Source organism: Cherax quadricarinatus, chromosome 7, assembly GCF_038502225.1.
Source record: "Cherax quadricarinatus isolate ZL_2023a chromosome 7, ASM3850222v1, whole genome shotgun sequence".
Taxonomy (NCBI): Eukaryota; Metazoa; Arthropoda; class Malacostraca; order Decapoda; family Parastacidae; genus Cherax; species Cherax quadricarinatus.
The window spans coordinates 3857458-3884885 of record NC_091298.1 but is presented as its reverse complement, the minus strand read 5'-3'; the positions used below and the strand labels follow the sequence as shown (position 1 = coordinate 3884885).

The following is a 27428-nucleotide window of genomic DNA, read 5'->3' as shown; positions in this document are numbered from 1 at the left end:
AAGAGGTGTGTGTGTGTGTGTGTGTGTGTGTGTGTGTGTGTGTGTGTGTGTGTGTGTGTGTGTGTGTGTGTGTGTGTGTGTGTGTGTGTGTGTGTGTGGGTGTGTGTGTGTGTGTGGGTGCGACAACCTTAGCAGGAATGTGTCTACAGTAACCTACTGAAATGCTAAGCCAAATAGAACAGGCCAAAATTCCCGTGACTCCCAAGCCTTGCATTAAGCATCGATCATTCGGAAGAAACTCGGCCACTCCGTCTTGGTGCTGTAGTCAGGTGTGTGTGTGAGGTGGTCAACACTAAGCTTTTACTTGCTTAGAACTCTACTGGAAGATTAACTGCTGGTTAGAGCTGGCGAGTAGAACAAGGTGGAGACGAGGTAAGAAGGTATATGGGTAGCAGGGAGTCTGGCGAGGGACTGACTTCTGCCGCTGCGTCGTTCCTGGAAGTGACTCCATCTGGAAAGCTGGGAAATCCCGACCCGTGTTCGTGTGTGTGTGTATGTGTGTTTGTGAGTGTGTGTGTGTGTGCGTGTGTGTGTGTGTTGTTGACGTTCACCCAGCTCTTGCTGCCACACTCACCAGTGTTTTTCTAGTTACGTTTTCCTTGGTGGTAATTTATTTGCAGTATGTTGTACCGTGTGGTGCAGGGAAAGTGAATGTTGAGGGAGGTTGAATTTGCAGGCAGCAGGAAGAGTGATTGTGTGTTGTGTGATATGAGGGGTGTTATGCTGCGCTGGAGAGAGCTGGCATGTTTAACACTCCCCTCAGCCAGGGTAGTTCCCCTCACTCTGCCTCACCACTGGAATGACGACTGCTGGAACCTCTGTGGCGCCACCCTCTAGCAGGCCTGCTTACCTCAGAGACCTGCTTACCTTAGAGACCTGCTTAGTCTAGAGGTCTCGTTAGCCCCTAGGCCTAGCGATCCTGTAAGCCTAGTTACCTTGCTCACTGCCTGCACTGTGGTTATGCAAGAAATATATTCAGGAAAATAAAATAAATCGTTGAGTGTAATGTGTTAGAAGGTAAGAGTTGCAATATCAGCAGTGTGGAAGATCTAAGAGAACCGCATTTCACTTGTTTCCAGTATAAGAGAAAAAGTGCGTCAGTAGTGCCTTGTCCAGCAGCGACGTTCAAGTCAATTGATTTTGTTTAATAAATGGAAAAAAAATAATTAGTGATGAAAGGTTTAAGAAGATGTCTTACTTAAAATGGTTAATACGTTTAGATGGTGACCCCTGTATCTTGCGTCTCCCCCTCAAGGACGACCTTAACAGTGGTATGGACCAGTGTCGTCTCTCAGCCACACCCTCAAGGTCGACCTAAACAGTGGTGTGGACCAGTGTTGTGTCTCAGCCACACCCACAAGGTCGACCTCAACAGTGGTGTCTCAGCCACACCCTCAAGGTCGACCTCAACAGTGGTGGTGTGGACCAGTGTTGTATCTCAGCCACACCCTCAAGGTCGACCTTAACAGTGGTGTGGACCAGTGTTGTGTCTCAGCTACACCCTCAAGGTCGACCTCAAGTGTGATGCTGACTAGCGAAGTGTCATCAGCCTCAAGGTCAAACTCACCCTCAAGGTCGTGTTAAAGTGCCGTCAGACTGGAAATAATCCTGGATGCTTGTGTTACACAAGGTTTCGTGAAGCCTGTTAAAAGTACCCCCCCCCACCCCTCCAATGTTTGTTAGTCACCTAGTTATAGCTTACAGTTGAGCCTTAGCTCTCGGGCCCCGCCTCTGCACCTCGACTAAACTGATGTAGCTTCCTCCTCGCCGTCTGGACTCTGCCACATTTTCTCTGGAATCTATACACCGAGTTGTCTTCCAGTGCGAATCTTGGTATTATAGTTCACTTGCTCGCTGCCTTCGCACTGAAGGCATTGGTTTTGTATATTTTTATTTCGTTTTGGTTCATGTGAGCTGCTTCTCCTGTGTGCACTTATTTAGAGGATGAAATAAAGAAAATATTGACAGTATAAGTGAATACTGACCCAGGTGACGATAATATAAGGAGCGTGTTGATATTATCAATGAATACTGACCCAGGTGACAATCATATAAGAACATAAGCCAGGAGGAGCACTGCGGTAGGCAGTACTTGTCTAACCTCTCCTTAAATACTGTACGTGCTGACAGTATGGGTACTGTAAGATGTCAGTGCATCACCATCACTGTGTGTGCTGCCTACCGGAGTGTCGACACAGGTATTCCCAGGAGCAAGGTCTTAAAGGTGGTGTGCAGCTCCCTGTCCCTCTCCTCTTGCGGTCTTTAAAATGCAGTGGTTTTCCCAGTGCCGCGTGGGGCCAGCACCGGCCGGCCAGGGGTATATATCGTTGTACAGGCCACCACTGGCCCATCAAGGGTATATATCTTGCAGTATTGGCCAACACTGACTCAAAAGGGGTATATAACCGCCACTCACCCACCAGGGATATGTAACTTGCAGTACTGACCAAAACTGACCCACCAGGGGTATATATCTTGCAGTACTGACCACCACTGACCCACCAAAGGTATATATCTTGCAGTATTGACCGCCACTCACCCACCAGAGATATATAACTTGCAGTACTGACCAAAACTGACCCACCATGGGTATATATCTTGCAGTACTGACCACCACTGACCCACCAGGGGTATATATCTTGCAGTACTGGCCATCACTAACCCACCAGGTATATATCTTGCAGTACTGGCCAACACTGACCCGCCAGGGGTATATATCTTGCATACTGACCAACACTGGCCGGCCAGGGGTATATATCTTGCATACTGACCAACACTGACCCACCATGGGTATATATCTTGCAGTACTGACCACCACTGACCCACCAGGGGTATATATCTTGCAGTACTGACCACCACTGACCCACCAGGGGCATATATCTTGCAGTACTGGCCATCACTAACCCACCAGAGGTATATATCTTGCAGTACTGGCCAACACTGACCCGCCAGGGGTATATATCTTGCAGTACTGACCACCTCTGACCCACCAGGGGTATATATCTTGCAGTACTGGTCATCACTAACCCACCAGAGGTATATATCTTGCAGTACTGGCCAACACTGACCCGCCAGGGGTATATATCTTGCAGTACTGAACACCACTGACCCCCACCAGAGGTATATATCTTGCAGTACTGGCCAACACTGACCCACCAGGGGTATATATCTTGCAGTACTGACCAACACTGGCCGGCCAGGGGTATATATCTTGCAGTACTGACCAACACTGGCCCGCCAGGGGTATATATCTTGCAGTACTGACCAACACTGGCCCGCCAGGGGCATATATCTTGCAGTACTGACCAACACTGGCCGGCCAGGGGTATATATCTTGCAGTACTGACCAACACTGGCCGGCCAGGGGTATATATCTTGCAGTACTGACCAACACTGGCCGGCCAGGGGTATATATCTTGCAGTACTGACCAACACTGGCCGGCCAGGGGTATATATCTTGCAGTACTGACCAACACTGGCCGGCCAGGGGTATATATCTTGCAGTACTGACCAACACTGGCCGGCCAGGGGTATATATCTTGCAGTACTGACCAACACTGGCCGGCCAGGGGTATATATCTTGCAGTACTGACCAACACTGGCCGGCCAGGGGTATATATCTTGCAGTACTGACCAACACTGGCCGGCCAGGGGTATATATCTTGCAGTACTGACCAACACTGGCCGGCCAGGGGTATATATCTTGCAGTACTGACCAACACTGGCCGGCCAGGGGTATATATCTTGCAGTACTGACCAACACTGGCCGGCCAGGGGTATATATCTTGCAGTACTGACCAACACTGGCCGGCCAGGGGTATATATCTTGCAGTACTGACCAACACTGGCCCGCCAGGGGTATATATCTTGCAGTACTGACCAACACTGGCCGGCCAGGGGTATATATCTTGCAGTACTGACCAACACTGGCCGGCCAGGGGTATATATCTTGCAGTACTGACCAACACTGGCCCGCCAGGGGTATATATCTTGCAGTACTGACCAACACTGGCCCGCCAGGGGTATATATCTTGCAGTACTGACCAACACTGGCCGGCCAGGGGTATATATCTTGCAGTACTGACCAACACTGGCCGGCCAGGGGTATATATCTTGCAGTACTGACCAACACTGGCCCGCCAGGGGTATATATCTTGCAGTACTGACCAACACTGGCCCGCCAGGGGTATATATCTTGCAGTACTGACCAACACTGGCCGGCCAGGGGTATATATCTTGCAGTACTGACCAACACTGGCCGGCCAGGGGTATATATCTTGCAGTACTGACCAACACTGGCCCGCCAGGGGTATATATCTTGCAGTACTGACCAACACTGGCCGGCCAGGGGTATATATCTTGCAGTACTGACCAACACTGGCCGGCCAGGGGTATATATCTTGCAGTACTGACCAACACTGGCCCGCCAGGGGTATATATCTTGCAGTACTGACCAACACTGGCCGGCCAGGGGTATATATCTTGCAGTACTGACCAACACTGGCCGGCCAGGGGTATATATCTTGCAGTACTGACCAACACTGGCCCGCCAGGGGTATATATCTTGTAGTACTGACCAACACTGGCCGGCCAGGGGTATATATCTTGCAGTACTGACCAACACTGGCCGGCCAGGGGTATATATCTTGCAGTACTGACCAACACTGGCCCGCCAGGGATATATGTTCACCAGTCATCACCTCATTTTTCATGATTTTCGAAAAAAAATCTACAACATATTTTGAGAGCCTTCTTGCTGCTGCTGCTGCTGCTGCTGCTGCTGCTGCTGCTGTTGCTGCTGCTGCTGTTGCTGCTGCTGCTGCTGCTGCTGCTGCTCCACGGTAATAAATATATGGATTTTGATCATTTAAAGAGACAATGAATAATTCATGGCATTAAGTTTTTTTTCACCTAAAAAACTAATTTTCAAGTGTTATTAACTTGACTGTGGAGATGTTGATGTAAAGTTTGGGAAGTTGTCCTCCGGTGCTAACTTAAGTTTGTTGACGTTTACCTGGAGTTTACCTGGAGAAGGTTTCGTGGGTCAACGCCCCCGCGGCTCGGTCCGAGACTATGCATCATGGTGGATCAGGGTCTGATCAACCAGGCTGTTACTGTTGGCCGCACGCAAGCTGACGTACGAACCACAGCCCGGTTGGTCAGGTACTGACTTTAGGTGCCTGTCCAGTGCCTTCTTGAAGACAGCCAGGGGTCTATTGGTAATCTCCCTTATGTAGGCTGGTTGGCAGTTGAAAAGACGTGGAGAGTTCTTTGTGTTAAGTTTGTTGACGTGGAGAGTCCTTTGTGTTAAGTCAAGTGTGTTAGTTTTTGACTTTCTCTCTATCCGTTACAAGTTTTTGTATATATCCCTGAAGTGTTAGAGTCACTTCCGGCTGCTAATATAATGTCATACTCACTCTTTTTAAGTCACAACATTAGACTGAGTAAAGAGGAAATAAAACTGAAGATCACACAGAATTATGGTTGAGAAAAACAGGTAAGCAAACACTAGGACATATTTGAAAACGTTTCGGTCCTGGAACCTTGATCACTTCTAACATACAGAGGTTTTAAGAGACATTGTATGTAGGCTGAGGGTGAGGTGTGAGTGATGCATAGTGACCTGAAGGACTCCCGTTCATCAAACGTCCCATGGAGTCCACGGGACGTTTGATGAACTGGGATGAGGCACAGGTCGTCCTCACTGAACAAGATCTTAGACCGCGACAACGTCTGGAAGCCTCACTGATCGCCGTCGCCGATATCAAAGAACATAATACTGGAAACCTCCAAATTTCTCAAACATTATCATACATGATACTCAACTAGGCAAGGCACCACCTACCCAGCAACACAGGACTCACATAATCCCATTGTTTACCCATCCCAATATGGCATTCTTCAGGTCTCCATGCGTCACTCACACCTCACTCCGCCTATATACACTGTCTCTTAAATCTCTGTATGTTAGAAAAACCATTTTGTCGGTATTTATTACCAAGGTTTATACCAGACAGTTATAAATTAGAGGAGTGATTCGTGCAGTAACTCCTGTTGATAGCCTTGACCTGGCAAGTAGTGCCAGGCGCCAAGTTAGAGCATCTGAGAGCTTTAAGAGCACCTATGCGCACCTTAGAGCACAGCAGACAGTGCACAAATAACCAGCACATCGGAGAAACAAACTTATGAAGGACTGTATTAACTAGTGACGCACACATCAGAGCCTATCAGCAAACATAGCTATGTAAGAACGTGAAAATAAAGGTCTGTATAGGCCTATTGGTCCATAGTAGGCAGGTCTTACACCCAATCACGTTTTTGCCTGCTTTTTTTTGTTGTAAAAGACGTAGCTGAGGAGGAATGAGGATGGCAACGAGTAAATACGTTCTCATTAGCGCCAGGCCGAGCCTCAGAAGTGTGAGGAGTGGAGAGAGCAATTACAGAACCACTGAATGGACGACTGATGAATCTGAGGGAGAGGGAGAGGGAGAGAGAGAGAGAGAGAGAGAGAGAGAGAGAGAGAGAGAGAGAGAGAGAGAGAGAGAGAGAGAGAGAGAGAGAGAGAGAGATTGTGTGAGAGCTACAGACAAGCAGAGAGAGAGAGACAATTATAGAACGATATTGTCAAAATGTTTACATGTTTTACGAGAGGTCGACGACTCCTTCCTTATTCAAGTGTTGTTGTAAATCTTGAGAGAACATGAGGCGCCAGGAAATGCTTGTATATTGTCCAGAATGTGTTAGCAAGAATGGGAAGATGGAGGAGGGAGGGATGACAATATATATGACGAAGATAATCACTGAGGAAGATGTGTGGTGATGGTGTTAGAAATATATGATGAAAATAGCGGAAATTATAAAAAAAAAAAATACACAGGTAGGAGACAAGAGAATGGAAGGTGAGAAGATAAAAATGTGTTGTTACAAGACACTCCGGTGTGTTGTTACAACACACTAGTGTGTTGCAGGTGGCTAGCAGTGTATCGTTGAAATTTTTAAGCATCGTATAGATGCAGCAGAGGGTCGGTGTAGCTCGGTGTGCAGTATTGCAGTTGCTGGGCAATATATTTCCCAGCAGTAAGTAAACGAAGGCTAAAATTAAAAATTGCTATTTTTCCAGGACTGTATACTGAAAAAAAAATGTGACAAGTGAAGGGTTTATTCCAGTTGTTGTGTTGATCCAAGGTAAGAAAAACATGGTCGTGACACGATAGTTGTGAAAGCTGTGAGTGCAGTGAGTGCCTCTGTGAGGCACTAACTACAAGCATGTCTGATCATAAGAAGTGGAAAGAATGGGTGGAGTGTGTTCCTAGTTTCTACGTGTCGACGGAGCCAGGACCCTCGTGGAGGTATGCAAGTCCCGTCACTACACCAGTCACTACAGCAGTCACTACCACCTCACCAGCCACACTTAACAGTACTTCACTCTCGCCCTCAAAGGCCAAGAGAGCCTCTGGGGTTACTATTGCACTGCCTCCAGCATCCATCTGTGGTGATCCTCTCTCCACCACAGCCTGGATCACTGGCGCCTCGTCTAGTGCCACTGCCGCGTCTATATACGTCACTCCGACGAATACCTACCTCACCGGCACTTCTACCTATGTGACAGCCACTGCCAGCTCTACCTATGTGGTAGCCAGCTCTACCTCCGCGGCTGCCAGTTCTACCTACGTAATATCTCCAAGCTATGTCATCCCTTCCCCCAGCTTCGTCACTGCTACCCCAGCATCCAGCAACTATCACCGTCTCTACTACACCACACACAGGTATTAAACAAATAGTTTGTTTATGTATGTAATTCTTGTATATATGGCACGAGTATCATAAGAAAATAAAGGCACGTGAGAATAATAGTAGCTAATTAGTATACAAATAACCCGCACGTAGGAGAGAGGAGCTTACGACGTCGGTCCGACTTAGACCATTTACAGAGTCACTAGTTAGTATATACAAAAGACTTGTCGGTGCCTAGAAGGTGACTCGTAGCTCAGTACTTATGCTAGATTCACAAGTACCCAAGCTTGCTTGTTAGGCAAGTCATCTCCTTATACCTGCTGCCCATGTTAACCAAGTAATTAGATGGGTACTTGTTAGATGGCTGTTTTGGGGTCCCATCCTAGGAAAGGAAATCAAAAGAAATACTTCTGATTATACACGATACACAAACAACTTCACATAGGAGGAAGTCATGACAACGTTCCGGTTCACTGAACCATTGTAGACCTTCATCTAGGCAGACACTCTAACTTTGTTGGGTTACCATTAGAAACTTCTGGGGTTAAGGGGTGTTTGCGTGACTCGAGGACCTAAACTCTGGACTGGTTATTGCGCAAACTGCAACCCAACTTTAAGAAAAGCTGGAGAAATTTCGCCACAGAACGTTGAGTGTAGAATGTAGCTCCGTTAGTGGGTGGCGAGGGAATGTGTTGCTATTAACGCCACTTACACGAGCTGGGGAAAGGTGAGTCGAGATCATCTCAACACTTACTTTAAAGAAGACCAAAATTTCCTTTGAATTATTGACACTGCAGGATGAGAGTTGGATACCTATTAAGGCTGAGGGACTGACCACTTTAAATATTTTCTTCGGGGCTGAGGGACTGACCACTTTGAATATTTTCTTCGGGGCTAAGGGACTGACCACTTTGAATATTTTCTTCGGGGCTGAGGAACTGACCACTTTGAATATTTTCTTCGGGGCTGAGGAACTGACCACTTTAAATATTTTCTTCGGGGCTGAGGAACTGACCACTTTAAATATTTTCTTCAGGACTGAGGGACTGACCACTTTAAATATTTTCTTCGGGGCTGAGGGACTGACCACTTTAAATATTTTCTTCAGGACTGAGGGACTGACCACTTTAAATATTTTCTTCGGGGCTGAGGAACTGACCACTTTAAATATTTTCTTCAGGACTGAGGGACTGACCACTTTAAATATTGTCTTCGGGGCTGAGGGACTGACCACTTTAAATATTGTCTTCGGGGCTGAGGGACTGACCACTTTAAATATTGTCTTCAGGGCTGAGGGACTGACCACTTTAAATATTGTCTTCGGGGCTGAGGGACTGACCACTTTAAATATTGTCTTCGGGGCTGAGGGACTGACCACTTTAAATATTGTCTTCGGGGCTGAGGGACTGACCACTTTAAATATTGTCTTCGGGGCTGAGGGACTGACCACTTTAAATATTTTCTTCGGGGCTGAGGGACTGACCACTTTAAATATTGTCTTCGGGGCTGAGGGACTGACCACTTTAAATATTGTCTTCGGGGCTGAGGAACTGACTACTTTAAATATTGTCTTCGGGGCTGAGGGACTGACCACTTTAAATATTTTCTTCGGGGCTGAGGGACTGACCACCTCATATTTACTTCTCCCCTACTTCTTCTGACTGCAGTATTGGACTGAGGAATCCAAATATATATATATATATATATATATATATATATATATATATATATATATATATATATATATATATATACATATATTTATATATATATGTATGTATATATATATATGCATGTGTGTGTGTGTACGACCTAGCTATATTAGCAACATCGAAACTCCTCACTTGGGTTCAAAATATCCTCTGAAAATTACAAATAAATACCTCTGAACATGTGTTTGTAAACACGTGTGAGCTATCAGGTATTTCTTAAACACGTGTGAGCTATCAGTATTTCTTTCCTAACATTTTTCACGCTAGTATTTCATCATTCATTATAGAGGAGACTGGACAACGTCCAGAGGTTCAGCGGGTAAACCAAAGGTACAAAGTCGTGGAATGCTTAAACAAACTTCTTAAACACTATCACAACTAGATAAGATATGATTTAAGAATATGTGAATCAAACACAACAAGATGGTCATTAATACAACAGTGTCCTCCCTCAAGTCTGTGTGTTATATCATGACCTGATGCTAGACAACAAGCGTTCAGTCAGGTCTACCTACCTGGAGTCTACCTGGAGGGTATTCCGGGGGTTAACGCCTCCGCTGCCCGGTCCTTGATCAGGCTTCCCGGTGGATCAGGGTTTGATACCCCAGGAAGTACTACCCTTCTCTCACGTGAGTGTGAAGCGGAAGTTTGTAAAATGTTTTGCCCTCTAGCATGATTGTTGGTGTTACCGTCTGGTAAGCATGTACCCAGGGACTGACTACCTCAAAATTACGCCTTAGAGGGTGGTAGACTGATTGTATCGCATTTTCATCTCTACCGCTTCTGCCGCCTTCTCTGTGTTCGACTGAAGATGCCCACTGTGTAGGCGAAACGTTTGGGAATAACGGTGCCTAAATATTGCACATGACTCACAAAATCGTAATGACACGATTGCAAATAAACTATCCCACGGGTGCGGATTGAACTCGCGGCGAGTGAGTGGTAATTCCTATTATTTGTACTTTGACTCAGTATTTATGTATCCCTACTTTCCTGCCTATAGCAATAGTTCTTATAGTTGTAAGGTCTAGTCATCACTCCAGTCATCGCTCTAATGAGCACACCAGAACTATTAACAGACAACGGATGTCCCGGAGGTGGTGACCACACCAGACCATTAATTAACAAATAACAGATGTGCCGTCACGCTGAGAGGAGGTCGGCAGGTGTGTTGGTGACAGATGGGGCGGGGCTTGACCTTGTTAGGTCAGGTTTCACCATGTATTAATGTTGGTAGAATTATCGACAGTATGTTAGATAAAAGGCCACAAGTGCAAGTAATGTGACATTTAATGTAGCAACGTTTCGCTCTATAGGAGATTTGTCAAGCCTTTACTGCTTGTGTTCAGTCCGTCAGTCTTGAAGACTGATGGTTTGAACACATTGATTCAAGGCTGAGGGACTGACTACCTCAAACTCCTCATCTCCTTACACCGTTCTTCTTTGCATTGGACTGATGAAGCCACTGTGTGGCGAAACGTTTCCTTAATAAAGATCCCCATATGTTGCATAGGTATCTCATTTTTCATCGAGTATGCAAGAGTGGCTAGTGACTCTGTGATTATACTGTCTGTTACTAGTGACTTGTGTGTGTGTACTCACCTAGTTGTGGTTGCAGGAGTCGAGTCACAGGTCCTGGTCCCGCCTCTTCACTGGCCGCTACTGCGTCACTTTTCCCGCTGTACGAGCATTGTGTGTGTGTGTGTGTGTGTGTGTGTGTGTGTGTGTGTGTGTGTGTGTGTGTGCGTGTGTGTGTGTGTGTGTGTGTGTGTGTGTGTGTGTGTGTGTGTGCGTGTGTGTGTGTGTGAGTGTTCTCTAGTTGCTACTACTGAGCCGTACCGTTGCTCACGAGGAATATCTAGAACCGTCTCTAGTATGTGTTATACCATACAGTGTAAATGTTAAACTACTAGACAGCAGTTAGAGTCATCTAGCGTCACTTGTGACAGGTACAGTACTAGACAGCAGTTAGTCATCTAGCGTCACTTGTGACAGGTACAGTACTAGACAGTAGTTAGTCATCTAGCGTCACTTGTGACAGGTACAGTACTAGACAGCAGTTAGTCATCTAGCGTCACTTGTGACAGGTACAGTACTAGACAGCAGTTAGAGTCATCTAGCGTCACTTGTGACAGGTACAGTACTAGACAGCAGTAAGTCATCCAGCGTCACTTGTGACAGGTACAGTACTAGACAGCAGTTAGTCATCTAGCGTCACTTGTGACAGGTACAGTCCCAATTTTTAGAGGCGATTCAATGACTACGAGAAAGATTCAGTTTGACAGCCGTAGTGTTATTGATGGTACGGAGGGGGCAGGAAGGGAGGGAAGGGAGGGAGCAGGAAGGGAAGGGAGGGAAGGAGGGAGGGAGGGAGCAGGACGGGAGGCGAGGGAGGGAACAGGAGGGTAGAGTGAGGGAGGGAAGGTCCATTATACTTGATAAATTAGACACATGTGCAATACTTGGGTATCTTTAATAAAGAAGCGTTTCGTCACACAGTGGATTCATCAGTCCTTACAAAGGAGAATGGTGAAGAACAGGAGGAGTTTGAGGTAATCAGTCCCTCAGCCTTGAATCGATGTGGTCAGTCCATCAATCATGAAAATAATACAGCATATGTGTGGAGAAGCAGCTTATATACCGTAGGCAGGAGAGGTACAGCAGTCGTAGGTGGTGTCACAGTTGTCCAGTGTGGAAGTAGGTCGTGACAAAGGGTTAGACAAGTGAAGAATTCCCTGTATTAAGATCCCAAGATGTTGCTGATGAAGTCACTGTGTGACGAAACGTTCCCTCTTCAAAGATACCCAAGTGTTGCACATGTGTCTAATTTATCAACATGTCGGTTCTCTGAACCATTCATCTACAAACCATTATACATGAAAGATATAAACCAACTATATACATCATCACAACTCAGAGTTTTCCATATCTCTGCCTTACTCACTACATTCTACTGTATGTATGTATTTATATTATAGTAATGAATGTATTAGCACCGTGCAGTTCTGGGCTCCCCATGTATCATCTTCCTTATTTCTTCCTATGGAAATATAAACACATAAGCAGTATAATGTGATCCTTTATTGACAACGTTTCGCTCATACAGTGGACTTTTTTAGGTCACAGACAGATCTGTTTGTGACTTGATAAAGCCTAATGTGTGGGCGAAATGTTGTCAATAAAGGATCACATTATACTGCTTATGTGTTTATATTTCCATTGTGTCGGTATTTTATACCATTTATTTCCATTTCCTTCCCTCTTCCTTCTTTGATTCCTGTCTTATTCGCCCCTTCCTCTCTCTCTCTCTCTCTCTCTCTCTCTCTCTCTCTCTCTCTCTCTCTCTCTCTCTCTCTCTCTCTCTCTCTCTCTCTCTCTCTCTCTCTCTCTCTCTCTCTCTCTCTCTCTCTCTCTCTCTTTCTCTCTCTCCCCTCTTTGTCTCTCTCCCTACAGTGTACACCCCCCGTCTCTCTCTCTTTCTCGCCCCTCTCTCTTGTATCTTCTTGTTCTGTAGCTACACACTGCAGTTATATGCAAATGTTTTCAGTAGATAAAGAGTCACTTCTCACCTCTACTCTCGTCACCTCTTCTCACCTCTACTCTCCTCACCTCTTCTCACCTCTACTCTCGTCACCTCTTCTCTCCTCATTATTCCCCGTTTCTTCACTCCCTTCCCTCATCCTGTTGAGATGTGTGTGTTAAGAACATGTTATAGACTTGGAGTGTTTGTGTTGACTTGACATGTCTGACATGTAACATGAGTTATCATATATGATAAAAGAAATTCTGATTAGCAGTCTACACTATTGACTCAGCTCACAGTCGTCTAGCTGGTATGAGACGAACAGCAGTAACCTACAGCAAGAGATATACACACCGAGGGATGTGTAAGTGTGTATATAATATAAATGGTTGTTAATCCTAATTTTTTTAAGGGGTGGACCAGTGGAAGGCCTCGGTCAGATGACCAAAAGCTCCAGCTGTGGATCATCATATGACTTAGACCCGCGTCAGGAAACACCTGTCCTGTTTCCTGACAAACCTTGTATATATGTTGGTAGAATTGACGACAATATGTAAAGTAAAAGGACATAAGTGCAATAATGCCCCAATACAATGTCACATTAGTTGCACTTGTGTCCTTTTACCTACCAAACCTTACTTAACCTCTCGATGTACGCACACCAAGGGTTACCTTTAACTATTTTTAAGGGAGTATAATAGTCTTGGACGGTGGTAATTGTCACAGTGACTTATCAACGACTCCGAGGAACTTCTTTAGTTATTAAACCCTATTATTATTTAATCTATTATTGACTCTGTCTTCACTTATCTAAACAGACACACTTCCTACATAGAGAATATGTATTATCCATTCACAGCTGACCCACAAACCATGACTGAAACCATTCACACACACACACACACACACACACACACACACACACACACTCAGGGAGAAAGACCTTGGAGTGACCATAACACCGAGCACATCACCGGAGGCACACATCAACCAAATAACCGCTGCAGCATACGGGCGCCTGGCAAACCTGAGAATAGCGTTCCGATACCTTAATAAGGAATCGTTCAAGACACTGTACACTGTGTATGTTAGGCCCATACTGGAGTATGCAGCACCAGTCTGGAACCCACACCTGGTCAAGCACTTCAAGAAGTTAGAGAAAGTACAAAGGTTTGCAACAAGGCTAGTCCCAGAGCTCAAGGGAATGTCGTACGAGGAAAGGTTAAGGGAACTCGGACTGACGACACTGGAGGACAGAAGGGTCAGGGGAGACATGATAACGACATACAAGATACTGCGGGGAATAGACAAGGTGGACAGAGATAGGATGTTCCAGAGAGGGGACACAGGGACAAGGGGTCACAACTGGAAGCTGAAGACTCAGACGAGTCACAGGGACGTTAGGAAGTATTTCTTCAGTCATAGAGTTGTCAGCAAGTGGAATAGCCTAGCAAGTGAAGTAGTGGAGGCAGGAACCATACATAGTTTTAAGAAGAGGTATGACAAAGCTCAGGAAGCAGAGAGAGAGAGGATCCAGTAGCGATCAGTGAAGAGGCGGGGCCAGGAGCTGAGTCTCGACCCCTGCAACCACAATTAGGTGAGTACAATTAGGTGAGTACACACACACACACACACACACACATATATATATATATATATATATATATATATATATATATATATATATATATATATATATATATATATATATATATATACATATATATGTATATGTCGTGCCGAATAGGCAGAACTTGCGATCTTGGCTTAAATAGCAACGCTCATCTTGCCATATAGGACAAGTGAAAATTTGTGTATGCAATAATTTCGCCAAAATCATTCTGAACCTAACGAAAAAAATATATTTCACTGTGTTTGTTTAGTATTAAATTATTGTAAACAAATCTAAAATATATTTAGTTGGGTTAGGCTAAAATAAATTGTTCTTGTTATAATAAGGTTAGGTAAGTTTTCTAAGATTCTTTTGGTGCAAAATTAGAAATTTTTACATTAACATTAATCAAAAAAATATATCTTTGAACGTATAAGAGAAAATTTTAGAAAGGACTTAATTTTAAATGAGTTGTTGCTAATTGACCAGTTTTACATATTCGGCACGACATATATATATATATATAGTATATATATATATATATATATATATATATATATATATATATATATATATATATATATATATATATATATATATATATTATATATATATATATATATATATATATATATATATATATATATATATATATATATATATATATATATATATATATATATATATATATATATATATATATATATATATATATATATATATATATATATATATATATATGTATATATATATACAATATAAGGAGGTACCACGTCTGGAACTGTCCTGGGGACCCTCATTCTCATCCTTCATATATATTCAATGGAGTCGTTCCATTGAACGAATCTGTCTGGACTTCCTACTAATTTTTACAACATTGCAAGCTCCTGAAGATGTGTTGGTTGCAACACGAAAAGCCTAGGCCTAGAGCTATCATTCATCTCCCCCCCCCAACCGTGGTTGCTTTGCAAGTACATTGTGTGCATAAAGACAGTGTGATCAATAACTCACTGGCATTGAATTTCCTGACACCAAACACTGATACAATATTGGTAGTTTACAATATCAGTGATAAACCAGCCAGGCGGAATAGGGAAAGTCTAATTATTCTCTCTTTGCCTGTGGTACATAAGTAAGTTAGCGTGGCAGGTATTTATGTGGTAACTAATGATTGTACTTACCTGTCTCTCATCTTAAGACACAGGACATATACACTTAGAGGCGTATATCTCAGTGTATACACACTGAGAAGTGTATATCTCTGTGTATACACACTGGGAGTATACTTTAATCCCTATTTAAATGATTAAAGTATTGTTGACAGGTGATAAACAGGTGATATGAAGCCTTAATGACCCTCGTGTAGTCGACAGTCTTCAAACCCCATTAACAAACAAACAATGAATCTACAGTCGATTGAAATGAGTGTGTGATCAGGTGTTCGCTTAAGGATATAAATGAAGATTGATTGAATGTACCGCGCGATGAAGAGTTGGGAACACCAGTAAAGCCAGACAAGACGGATCGAGGGTCGGCCCTGAGGAATCAATAACAGGGGGAATTATTACACTACTGATACATATGTTTGGTTCACACACGCACCTGGCCCACATGTTATGTGGACCACCTCTCAATGTGTGACCCCCCCCTTCCCCCCTACACACACAAACGGTCCATACGTTGCCTGTGGACCAAGTCAGACGGATATACCACCATAGAATGCCCACCATTCTGTGATGACGTATTGTTATTACGTCTGTTATATTGTAAAATGTTGTTATAACATCTATTATGCTGAGATATGTTGTTATCACATCCATTATCCTCTGGTGTAGTCAAGGTAACACTCTCACGGACTTCAGTCTACCATCGTAGCTCACATTTCACAACTCTGCAAGCCGTATATTGTCCTTGCATTATTTTTTTTTTTTTGTATTTTGTCCACGACTTTTTTCTTGCGTGAGGCTGTCACAGTACAGTTATTTGTTCTTGTTTTACTCCAAGTTAGAATATTTTCAGCATTTCTTCATGTGCGAATCTGGAATGTGTTTTGAAGTCTCCGTGTATGTGAAGGTTGAAGGTATGTTAAGAGGCGAGTGAGTTTCCCTGTCTTTAAGAGGCGAGTGAGTTTCTCCTGTCTTTAAGAGGCGAGTGAGTTTCTCCTGTCTTTAAGAGGCGAGTGAGTTTCTCCTGTCTTTAAGAGGCGAGTGAGTTTCTCCTGTCTTTAAGAGGCGAGTGAGTTTCTCCTGTCTTTAAGAGGCGAGTGAGTTTCTCCTGTCTTTAAGAGGCGAGTGAGTTTCTCCTGTCTTTAAGAGGCGAGTGAGTTTCTCCTGTCTTTAAGAGGCGAGTGAGTTTCCCTGTCTTTAAGAGGCGAGTGAGTTTCCCTGTCTTTAAGAGGCTAGTGAGTTTCTCCTGTCTTTAAGAGGCGAGTGAGTTTCTCCTGTCTTTAAGAGGCGAGTGAGTTTCTCCTGTCTTTAAGAGGCGAGTGAGTTTCTCCTGTCTTTAAGAGGCGAGTGAGTTTCTCCTGTCTTTAAGAGGCGAGTGAGTTTCCCTGTCTTTAAGAGGCGAGTGAGTTTCCCTGTCTTTAAGAAGCGAGTGAGTTTCCCCTGTCTTTAAGAGGCGAGTGAGTTTCCCCTGTCTTTAAGAGGTGAGTGAGTTTCTCCTGTCTTTAAGAGGCGAGTGAGTTTCTCCTGTCTTTAAGAGGCGAGTGAGTTTCTCCTGTCTTTAAGAGGCGAGTGAGTTTCTCCTGTCTTTAAGAGGCGAGTGAGTTTCTCCTGTCTTTAAGAGGCGAGTGAGTTTCCCTGTCTTTAAGAGGCGAGTGAGTTTCTCCTGTCTTTAAGAGGCGAGTGAGTTTCCCTGTCTTTAAGAAGCGAGTGAGTTTCTCCTGTCTTTAAGAGGCGAGTGAGTTTCTCCTGTCTTTAAGAGGCGAGTGAGTTTCCCTGTCTTTAAGAGGCGAGTGAGTTTCTCCTGTCTTTAAGAGGCGAGTGAGTTTCCCTGTCTTTAAGAAGCGAGTGAGTTAAGAAGCGAGTGAGTTTCTCCTGTCTTTAAGAGGCGAGTGAGTTTCTCCTGTCTTTAAGAGGCGAGTGAGTTTCCCTGTCTTTAAGAGGCGAGTGAGTTTCTCCTGTCTTTAAGAAGCGAGTGAGTTTCTCCTGTCTTTAAGAGGCGAGTGAGTTTCCCTGTCTTTAAGAAGCGAGTGAGTTTCCCCTGTCTTCAAGAGGCGAGTGAGTTTCCCTGTCTTTAAGAGGCGAGTGAGTTTCCCTGTCTTTAAGAGGCGAGTGAGTTTCCCTGTCTTTAAGAGGTGAGTGAGTTTCCCTGTCTTTGCGAGTGAGTTTCCCTGTCTTTAAGAGGCGAGTGAGTTTCCCTGTCTTTAAGAGGCGAGTGAGTTTCCCTGTCTTTAAGAAGCGAGTGAGTTTCCCCTGTCTTTAAGAGGCGAGTGAGTTTCCCTGTCTTTAAGAAGCGAGTGAGTTTCCCCTGTCTTTAAGAGGCGAGTGAGTTTCCCTGTCTATAAGAGGCGAGTGAGTTTCCCTGTCTTTAAGAGGCGAGTGAGTTTCCCTGTCTTTAAGAGGCGAGTGAGTTTCCCTGTCTTTAAGAGGCGAGTGAGTTTCCCTGTCTTTAAGAGGCGAGTGAGTTTCTCCTGTCTTTAAGAGGCGAGTGAGTTTCCCTGTCTTTAAGAGGCGAGTGAGTTTCCCTGTCTTTAAGAAGCGAGTGAGTTTCTCCTGTCTTTAAGAGGCGAGTGAGTTTCCCTGTCTTTAAGAGGCGAGTGAGTTTCCCTGTCTTTAAGAGGCGAGTGAGTTTCCCTGTCTTTAAGAAGCGAGTGAGTTTCTCCTGTCTTTAAGAGGCGAGTGAGTTTCCCTGTCTTTAAGAAGCGAGTGAGTTTCCCCTGTCTTTAAGAGGCGAGTGAGTTTCCCTGTCTATAAGAGGCGAGTGAGTTTCCCTGTCTTTAAGAAGCGAGTGAGTTTCCCCTGTCTTTAAGAGGCGAGTGAGTTTCCCTGTCTATAAGAGGCGAGTGAGTTTCCCTGTCTTTAAGAGGCGAGTGAGTTTCCCTGTCTTTAAGAGGCGAGTGAGTTTCCCTGTCTTTAAGAGGCGAGTGAGTTTCCCTGTCTTTAAGAGGCGAGTGAGTTTCCCTGTCTTTAAGAGGCGAGTGAGTTTCCCTGTCTTTAAGAAGCGAGTGAGTTTCCCCTGTCTTTAAGAGGCGAGTGAGTTTCCCTGTCTATAAGAGGCGAGTGAGTTTCCCTGTCTTTAAGAGGCGAGTGAGTTTCCCTGTCTTTAAGAGGCGAGTGAGTTTCTCCTGTCTTTAAGAGGCGAGTGAGTTTCCCTGTCTATAAGAGGCGAGTGAGTTTCCCTGTCTATAAGAGGCGAGTGAGTTTCCCTGTCTATAAGAGGCGAGTGAGTTTCCCTGTCTATAAGAGGCGAGTGAGTTTCCCTGTCTATAAGAGGCGAGTGAGTTTCCCTGTCTATAAGAGGCGAGTGAGTTTCCCTGTCTATAAGAGGCGAGTGAGTTTCCCTGTCTTTAAGAGGCGAGTGAGTTTCCCTGTCTTTAAGAGGCGAGTGAGTTTCCCTGTCTATAAGAGGCGAGTGAGTTTCCCTGTCTTTAAGAGGCGAGTGAGTTTCCCTGTCTATAAGAGGCGAGTGAGTTTCCCTGTCTTTAAGAGGCGAGTGAGTTTCCCTGTCTATAAGAGGCGAGTGAGTTTCCCTGTCTTTAAGAGGCGAGTGAGTTTCCCTGTCTTTAAGAGGCGAGTGAGTTTCCCTGTCTCCTAATATTATGTTAACTTTTTCCCCTTGTCCGTAATTACTATCACATTTGGTCTGTCTGTTGTGTAAGGTGAAGTCCAGGATCTTTCCTTAATTCATTTATTTATTTATTTATTTATTTAGTAATTTTAGCATACAAACAGAGGTACAAAAAATACAGGTAAGAGCAGCATGCCAAAGCCACTTATATGCATAGCATTACGGGCTGGCTTAAAATTAACTTAAGATTAACTAAGCAATGATGAAATCATTGATAAAACATTATTGTAAACAGATAACTATAAAATACAAATGAGTATTACAAAGACAGGTCCTATGGTTGCTTGCATTGCTGTACATTCAGTAGAATGGAGTATTCTGTTAGGTAGTGTATTTAAAAAAATAACAAAGTTAGGTCCTTCACAACCTCTACAACTTTCTCTACCTGAATGTTTAGTAGAGGTTTGTAAGGCTGACCTGTCATCTTTACGTGTTGCTGGTACCTTGTTGCTGGTACCTTGTTGTTGGTACCTTGTTGTTGGTACCTTGTTGCTGGTACCTTGTTGCTGGTACCTTGTTGCTGGTACCTTGTTGTTGGTACCTTGTTGCTGGTACCTTGTTGCTGGTACCTTGTTGCTGGTACCTTGTTGCTGGTACCTTGTTGCTGGTACCTTGTTGCTGGTACCTTCTTGTTGGTACCTTGTTGTTGGTACCTTGTTGTTGGTACCTTGTTGCTGGTACCTTGTTGCTGGTACCTTGTTGCTGGTACCTTGTTGCTGGTACCTTGTTGTACCTTGTTGCTGGTACCTTGTTTGCTGGTACCTTGTTGTACCTTGTTGCTGGTACCTTGTTGCTGGTACCTTGTTGCTTGTTGTACCTTGTTGTGGTACCTTGTTGCTGGGTACCTTGTTGCCTTGTTGTGGTACCTTGTTGCTGGTACCTTGTTGCTGGTACCTTGTTGCTGGTACCTTGTTGCTGGTACCTTGTTGCTGGTACCTTGTTGCTGGTACCTTGTTGTGGTGGTACCTTGTTGTTGGTACCTTGTTGCTGGTACCTTGTTGCTGGTACCTTGTTGCTGGTACCTTGTTGCTGGTACCTTGTTGCTAGTACCTTGTTGCTGGTACCTTGTTGCTTGCTGGTACCTTGTTGTGGTACCTTATTCTTGGTGGTACCTTGTTGCTGGTGTTGTACCTTGTTGCTGGTACCTTGTTGCTGGTACCTTGTTGCTGGTACCTTGTTGCTGGTACCTTGTTGCTGGTACCTTGTTGCTGGTACCTTGTTGCTGGTACCTTGTTGCTGGTACCTTGTTGCTGGTACCTTGTTGCTGGTACCTTGTTGCTGGTACCTTGTTGCTGGTACCTTGTTGCTGGTACCTTGTTGCTGGTACCTTGTTGCTGGTACCTTGTTGGTGGTACCTTGTTGCTGGTACCTTGTTGCTGGTACCTTGTTGCTGGTACCTTGTTGCTGGTACCTTGTTGCTGGTACCTTGTTGCTGGTACCTTGTTGCTGGTACCTTGTTGTTGGTACCTTGTTGCTGGTACCTTGTTGCTGGTACCTTGTTGCTGGTACCTTGTTGCTGGTACCTTGTTGCTGGTACCTTGTTGCTGGTACCTTGTTGCTGGTACCTTGGTACCTTGTTGCTGGTACCTTGTTGCTGGTACCTTGTTGCTGGTACCTTGTTGCTGGTACCTTGTTGCTGGTACCTTGTTGCTGGTACCTTGTTGCTGGTACCTTGTTGTTGGTACCTTGTTGCTGGTACCTTGTTGCTGGTACCTTGTTGCTGGTACCTTGTTGCTGGTACCTTGTTGCTTGGCTGGTACCTTGTTGCTGGTACCTTATTCTTGGAACCTTGCTGGTACCTTGTTGCTGGTACCTTGTTGTTGGTACCTTGTTGTGGTACCTTGTTGTTACCTTGTTGCTGGTACCTTGTTGGTACCTTGTTGCTGGTACCTTATCCTTGGCACCTTGTTGCTGGTACCTTGTTGCTGGTACCTTGTTGCTGGTACCTTGTTGTTGGTACCTTGTTGCTGGTACCTTGTTGCTGGTACCTTGTTGCTGGTACCTTGTTGCTGGTACCTTGTTGCTGGTACCTTGTTGCTGGTACCTTGTTGCTGGTACCTTGTTGTTGGTACCTTCTTGTGGTACCTTCTTGCTGGGACCTTGTTGCTGGTACCTTGTTGCTGGTACCTTGTTGCTGGTACCTTGTTGCTGGTACCTTGTTGCTGGTACCTTGTTGCTGGTACCTTGTTGCTGGTACCTTGTTGCTGGTACCTTGTTGCTGGTACCTTGTTGCTGGTACCTTGTTGCTGGTACCTTGTTGCTGGTACCTTGTTGCTGGTACCTTGTTGCTGGTACCTTGTTGCTGGTACCTTGTTGCTGGTACCTTGTTGTTGGTACCTTGTTGCTGGTACCTGGGTGATGGTACCTTGTTGCTGGTACCTTGTTGCTGGTACCTTTTTGCTGGTACCTTGTTGCTGGTACCTTGTTGTTGGTACCTTCTTGCTGGTACCTTCTTGCTGGTACCTTGTTGCTGGTACATTGTTGCTGGTACCTTGTTGCTGGTACCTTGTTGCTGGTACCTTGTTGCTGGTACCTTGTTGTTGGTACCTTGTTGTTGGTACCTTGTTGCTGGTACCTTGTTGCTGGTACCTTGTTGCTGGTACCTTGTTGCTGGTACCTTGTTGCTGGTACCTTGTTGTTGGTACCTTGTTGCTGGTACCTTGTTGCTGGTACCTTGTTGCTGGTACCTTGTTGCTGGTACCTTGTTGCTGGTACCGTGTTATTGGTACCTTGTTGCTGGTACCTTGTTGCTGGTACCTTGGGTACCTTGTTGCTGGTACCTTGTTGCTGGTACCTTGTTGCTGGTACCTTGTTGTACCTTGTTGCTGGTACCTTGTTGCTGGTACCTTGTTGCTGGTACCTTGTTGCTGGTACCTTGTTGCTGGTACCTTGTTGCTGGTACCTTGTTGCTGGTACCTTGTTGCTGGTACCTTGTTGCTGGTACCTTGTTGTTGGTACCTTGTTGCTGGTACCTTGTTGCTGGTACCTTGTTGCTGGTACCTTGTTGTTGGTACCTTGTTGCTGGTACCTTGTTGCTGGTACCTTGTTGCTGGTACCTTGTTGCTGGTACCTTGTTGCTGTTGTTGGTACCTTGTTGCTGGTACCTTGTTGCTGGTACCTTGTTGCTGGTACCTTGTTGCTGGTACCTTGCTGGGACCTTGTTGCTGGTACCTTGTTGCTGGTACCTTGTTGCTGGTACCTTGTTGCTGGTACCTTCTTGCTGGTACCTTGTTGCTGGTACCTTGTTGCTGGTACCTTGTTGCTGGTACCTTGTTGCTGGTACCTTGTTGCTGGTACCTTGTTGCTGGTACCTTGTTGCTGGTACCTTGTTGCTGGTACCTTGTTGCTGGTACCTTGTTGCTGGTACCTTGTTGCTGGTACCTTGTTGCTGGTACCTTGTTGCTGGTACCTTGTTGCTGGTACCTTGTTGCTGGTACCTTGTTGCTGGTACCTTGTTGTTGGTACCTTGTTGCTGGTACCTTGTTGCTGGTACCTTGTTGCTGGTACCTTGTTGCTGGTACCTTGTTGCTGGTACCTTGTTGCTGGTACCTTGTTGTTGGTACCTTCTTGCTGGTACCTTCTTGCTGGTACCTTGTTGCTGGTACATTGTTGCTAGTACCTTGTTGCTTGTTGCTGGTACCTTGTTGCTGGTACCTTGTTGCTGGGACCTTGTTGCTGGTACCTTGTTGCTGGGACCTTGTTGCTAGTACCTTGTTGCTGGTACCTTGTTGCTGGTACCTTGTTGCTGGTACCTTGTTGCTGGTACCTTGTTGCTGGTACCTTGTTGCTGGTACCTTGTTGCTGGTACCTTGTTGCTGGTACCTTGTTGCTGGTACCTTGTTGTTGGTACCTTGTTGCTGGTACCTTGTTGCTGGTACCTTGTTGCTGGTACCTTGTTGCTGGTACCTTGTTGCTGGTACCTTGTTGCTGGTACCTTGTTGTTGGTACCTTCTTGCTGGTACCTTCTTGCTGGTACCTTGTTGCTGGTACCTTGTTGCTGGTACCTTGTTGCTGGTACCTTGTTGTTGGTACCTTGTTGCTGGTACCTTGTTGCTGGTACCTTGTTGCTGGTACCTTGTTGCTGGTACCTTGTTGCAGGTACCTTGTTGCTGGTACCTTGTTGCTGGTACCTTGTTGCTGGTACCTTGTTGCTGGTACCTTGTTGCTGGTACCTTGTTGTTGGTACCTTGTTGCTGGTACCTTGTTGCTGGTACCTTGTTGCTGGTACCTTGTTGCTGGTACCTTGTTGCTGGTACCTTGTTGCTGGTACCTTGTTGCTGGTACCTTGTTGCTGGTACCTTGTTGCTGGTACCTTGTTGCTGGTACCTTGTTGTTGGTACCTTGTTGCTGGTACCTTGTTGCTGGTACCTTGTTGCTGGTACCTTGTTGCTGGTACCTTGTTGCTGGTACCTTGTTGCTGGTACCTTGTTGCTGGTACCTTGTTGTTGGTACCTTCTTGCTGGTACCTTGTTGTTGGTACCTTGTTGCTGGTACCTTGTTGCTGGTACCTTGTTGCTGGTACCTTGTTGCTGGTACCTTGTTGCTGGTACCTTGTTGATGGTACCTTGTGGTGTTGCTGGTACCTTGTTGCTGGTACCTTGTTGCTGGTTGCTTGGTACCTTGTTGCTGGTACCTTGTTGCTGGTACCTTCTTGCTGGTACCTTGTTGCTTGGCTGGTACCTTGTTGCTGGTACCTTGTTGCTGGTACCTTGTTGCTGGTACCTTGTTGCTGGTACCTTGTTGTTTGTTGCTGGTACCTTGTTGCTGGTACCTTGTTGCTGGTACCTTGTTGCTGGTACCTTGTTGCTTGGTACCTTGTTGCTGGTACCTTGTTGCTGGTACCTTGTTGTTGGTACCTTGTTGCTGGTACCTTGTTGCTGGTACCTTGTTGGTACCTTGTTGTTGGTACCTTGTTGCTGGTACTGTTGTACCTTGTTGCTGGTACCTTGTTGCTGGTACCTTGTTGCTGGTACCTTGTTGTTGTTGCTGGTACCTTGTTGTTGGTACCTTCTTGCTGGTACCTTGTTGCTGGTACCTTGTTGCTGGTACCTTGTTGCTGGTACCTTGTTGCTGGTACCTTGTTGCTGGTACCTTGTTGTTGGTACCTTGTTGCTGGTACCTTGTTGTTGGTACCTTGTTGTTGGTACCTTGTTGCTGGTACCTTGTTGCTGGTACCTTGTTGCTGGTACCTTGTTGCTGGTACCTTGTTGCTGGTACCTTGTTGCTGGTACCTTGTTGCTGGTACCTTGTTGTTGGTACCTTGTTGCTGGTACCTTGTTGCTGGTACCTTGTTGCTGGTACCTTGTTGCTGGTACCTTGTTGCTGGTACCTTGTTGTTGGTACCTTGTTGCTGGTACCTTGTTGCTGGTACCTTGTTGCTGGTACCTTGTTGTTGGTACCTTGTTGTTGGTACCTTGTTGTTGGTACCTTGTTGTTGGTACCTTGTTACTGGTACCTTGTTGTTGGTACCTTGTTGTTGGTACCTTGTTACTGGTACCTTGTTGTTGGTACCTTGTTGCTGGTACCTTGTTGTTGGTACCTTGTTGCTGGTACCTTGTTGCTGGTACCTTGTTGTTGGTACCTTGTTGCTGGTACCTTGTTGCTGGTACCTTGTTGCTGGTACCTTGTTGCTGGTACCTTGTTGCTTGTTGTACCTTGTTGCTGGTACCTTGTTGCTGGTACCTTGTTGCTGGTACCTTGTTGCTGGTACCTTGTTGTTGGTACCTTGTTGCTGGTACCTTGTTGCTGGTACCTTGTTGCTGGTACCTTGTTGCTGGTACCTTGTTGCTGGTACCTTGTTGCTGGTACCTTGTTGTTGGTACCTTGTTGCTGGTACCTTGTTGCTGGTACCTTGTTGCTGGTACCTTGTTGCTGGTACCTTGTTGCTGGTACCTTGTTGCTGGTACCTTGTTGCTGGTACCTTGTTGTTGGTACCTTGTTGCTGGTACCTTGTTGCTGGTACCTTGTTGCTGGTACCTTGTTGCTGGTACCTTGTTGCTGGTACCTTGTTGCTGGTACCTTGTTGCTGGTACCTTGTTGCTGGTACCTTGTTGTTGGTACCTTGTTGCTGGTACCTTGTTGCTGGTACCTTGTTGCTGGTACCTTGTTGTTGGTACCTTGTTGCTGGTACCTTGTTGCTGGTACCTTGTTGCTGGTACCTTGTTGCTGGTACCTTGTTGCTGGTACCTTGTTGCTGGTACCTTGTTGTTGGTACCTTCTTGCTGGTACCTTGTTGTTGGTACCTTGTTGCTGGTACCTTGTTGCTGGTACCTTGTTGTTGGTACCTTGTTGCTGGTACCTTGTTGTTGGTACCTTGTTGTTGGTACATTGTTGCTGGTACCTTGTTGTTGGTACCTTGTTGTTGGTACCTTGTTGCTGGTACCTTGTTGCTGGTACCTTGTTGCTGGTACCTTGTTGCTGGTACCTTGTTGCTGGTACCTTGTTGTTGGTACCTTGGGTACCTTGTTGTTACCTTGCTGGTACCTTACCTTGTTGGTACCTTGTTGTTACCTTGGCTGGTACCTTGTTGTTGGTACCTTTGTTGGTACTTGTTGTACCTTGGAACCTTGCTGGTACCTTGTTGCTGGTACCTTGTTGCTGGTACCTTGTTGCTGGTACCTTGTTGTTGGTACCTTGCTGGTACCTTGTTGTTGCTGGTACCTTGTTGCTGGTACCTTGTTGTTGCTGGTACCTTGGTACCTTGTTGTTGCTGGTACCTTGTTGCTGGTACCTTGTTGTTGGTACCTTGTTGTTGGTACCTTGTTGCTGGTACCTTGTTGCTGGTGGTACCTTGTTGTTGGTACCTTGTTGTTGGTACCTTGTTGCTGGTACCTTGTTGGTACTGGTTGCTGGTACCTTGTTGCTGGTACCTTGTTGTTGGTACCTTGTTGCTGGTACCTTGTTGTTGGTACCTTGTTGCTGGTACCTTGTTGCTGGTACCTTGTTGCTGGTACCTTGTTGCTGGTACCTTGTTGCTGGTACCTTGTTGTTGGTACCTTGTTGCTGGTACCTTGTTGCTGGTACCTTGTTGCTGGTACCTTGTTGCTGGTACCTTGTTGTTGGTACCTTCTTGCTGGTACCTTCTTGCTGGTACCTTGTTGCTGGTACATTGTTGCTGGTACCTTGTTGCTGGTACCTTGTTGCTGGTACCTTGTTGCTGGTACCTTGTTGCTGGTACCTTGTTGTTGGTACCTTGTTGCTGGTACCTTGTTGCTGGTACCTTGTTGCTGGTACCTTGTTGCTGGTACCTTGTTGCTGGTACCTTGTTGCTGGTACCTTGTTGCTGGTACCTTGTTGCTGGTACCTTGTTGCTGGTACCTTGTTGCTGGTACCTTGTTGCTGGTACCTTGTTGCTGGTACCTTGTTGCTGGTACCTTGTTGCTGGTACATTGTTGCTGGTACCTTGTTGCTGGTACCTTGTTGCTGGTACCTTGTTGCTGGTACCTTGTTGCTGGTACCTTGTTGCTTGGTACCTTGTTGCTGGTACCTTGTTGCTGGTACCTTGTTGCTGGTACCTTGTTGTTGGTACTTGGAACCTTGTTGCTGGTACCTTGTTGCTGGTACCTTGTTGCTGGTACCTTGTTGCTGGTACCTTGTTGCTGGTACCTTGTTGCTGGTACCTTGTTGCTGGTACCTTGTTGCTGGTACCTTGTTGCTGGTACCTTGTTGCTGGTACCTTGTTGCTGGTACCTTGTTGCTGGTACCTTGTTGCTGGTACCTTGTTGCTGGTACCTTGTTGCTGGTACCTTGTTGCTGGTACCTTGTTGTTGGTACCTTGTTGCTAGTACCTTGTTGCTGGTACCTTGTTGCTGGTACCTTGTTGCTGGTACCTTGTTGTTGGTACCTTGTTGCTGGTACCTTGTTGCTGGTACCTTGTTGCTGGTACCTTGTTGCTGGTACCTTGTTGCTGGTACCTTGTTGCTGGTACCTTGTTGCTGGTACCTTGTTGCTGGTACCTTGTTGCTGGTACCTTGTTGCTGGTACCTTGTTGCTGGTACCTTGTTGCTGGTACCTTGTTGTTGGTACCTTGTTGCTGGTACCTTGTTGCTGGTACCTT

General features: G+C 45.5%; 1 protein-coding gene across 9 annotated transcripts in view; it reads left to right on the top strand.

Annotated features, from left to right (window-relative positions):
* Positions 1–27428, top strand: part of wnd (Mitogen-activated protein kinase kinase kinase 13 wallenda) — a 216016-nt gene that overhangs the window by 52107 nt on the left and 136481 nt on the right. For 3 of the 9 annotated variants that reach the window (XM_070082207.1, XM_070082206.1, XM_070082204.1), the window contains exons 1-2: positions 804–1017; positions 7121–7766. The exons of 5 other annotated variants lie outside the window; for them this stretch is intronic. In XM_070082207.1, coding sequence (XP_069938308.1) covers positions 7267–7766 — 500 coding nt within the window. In that variant the 5' untranslated portion in view covers positions 804–1017; positions 7121–7266. Of the gene's footprint in view, positions 1–802; positions 1018–7120; positions 7767–27428 lie in introns of those variants that run through there. One more of the 9 variants, XM_070082205.1, reaches the window with a different exon arrangement.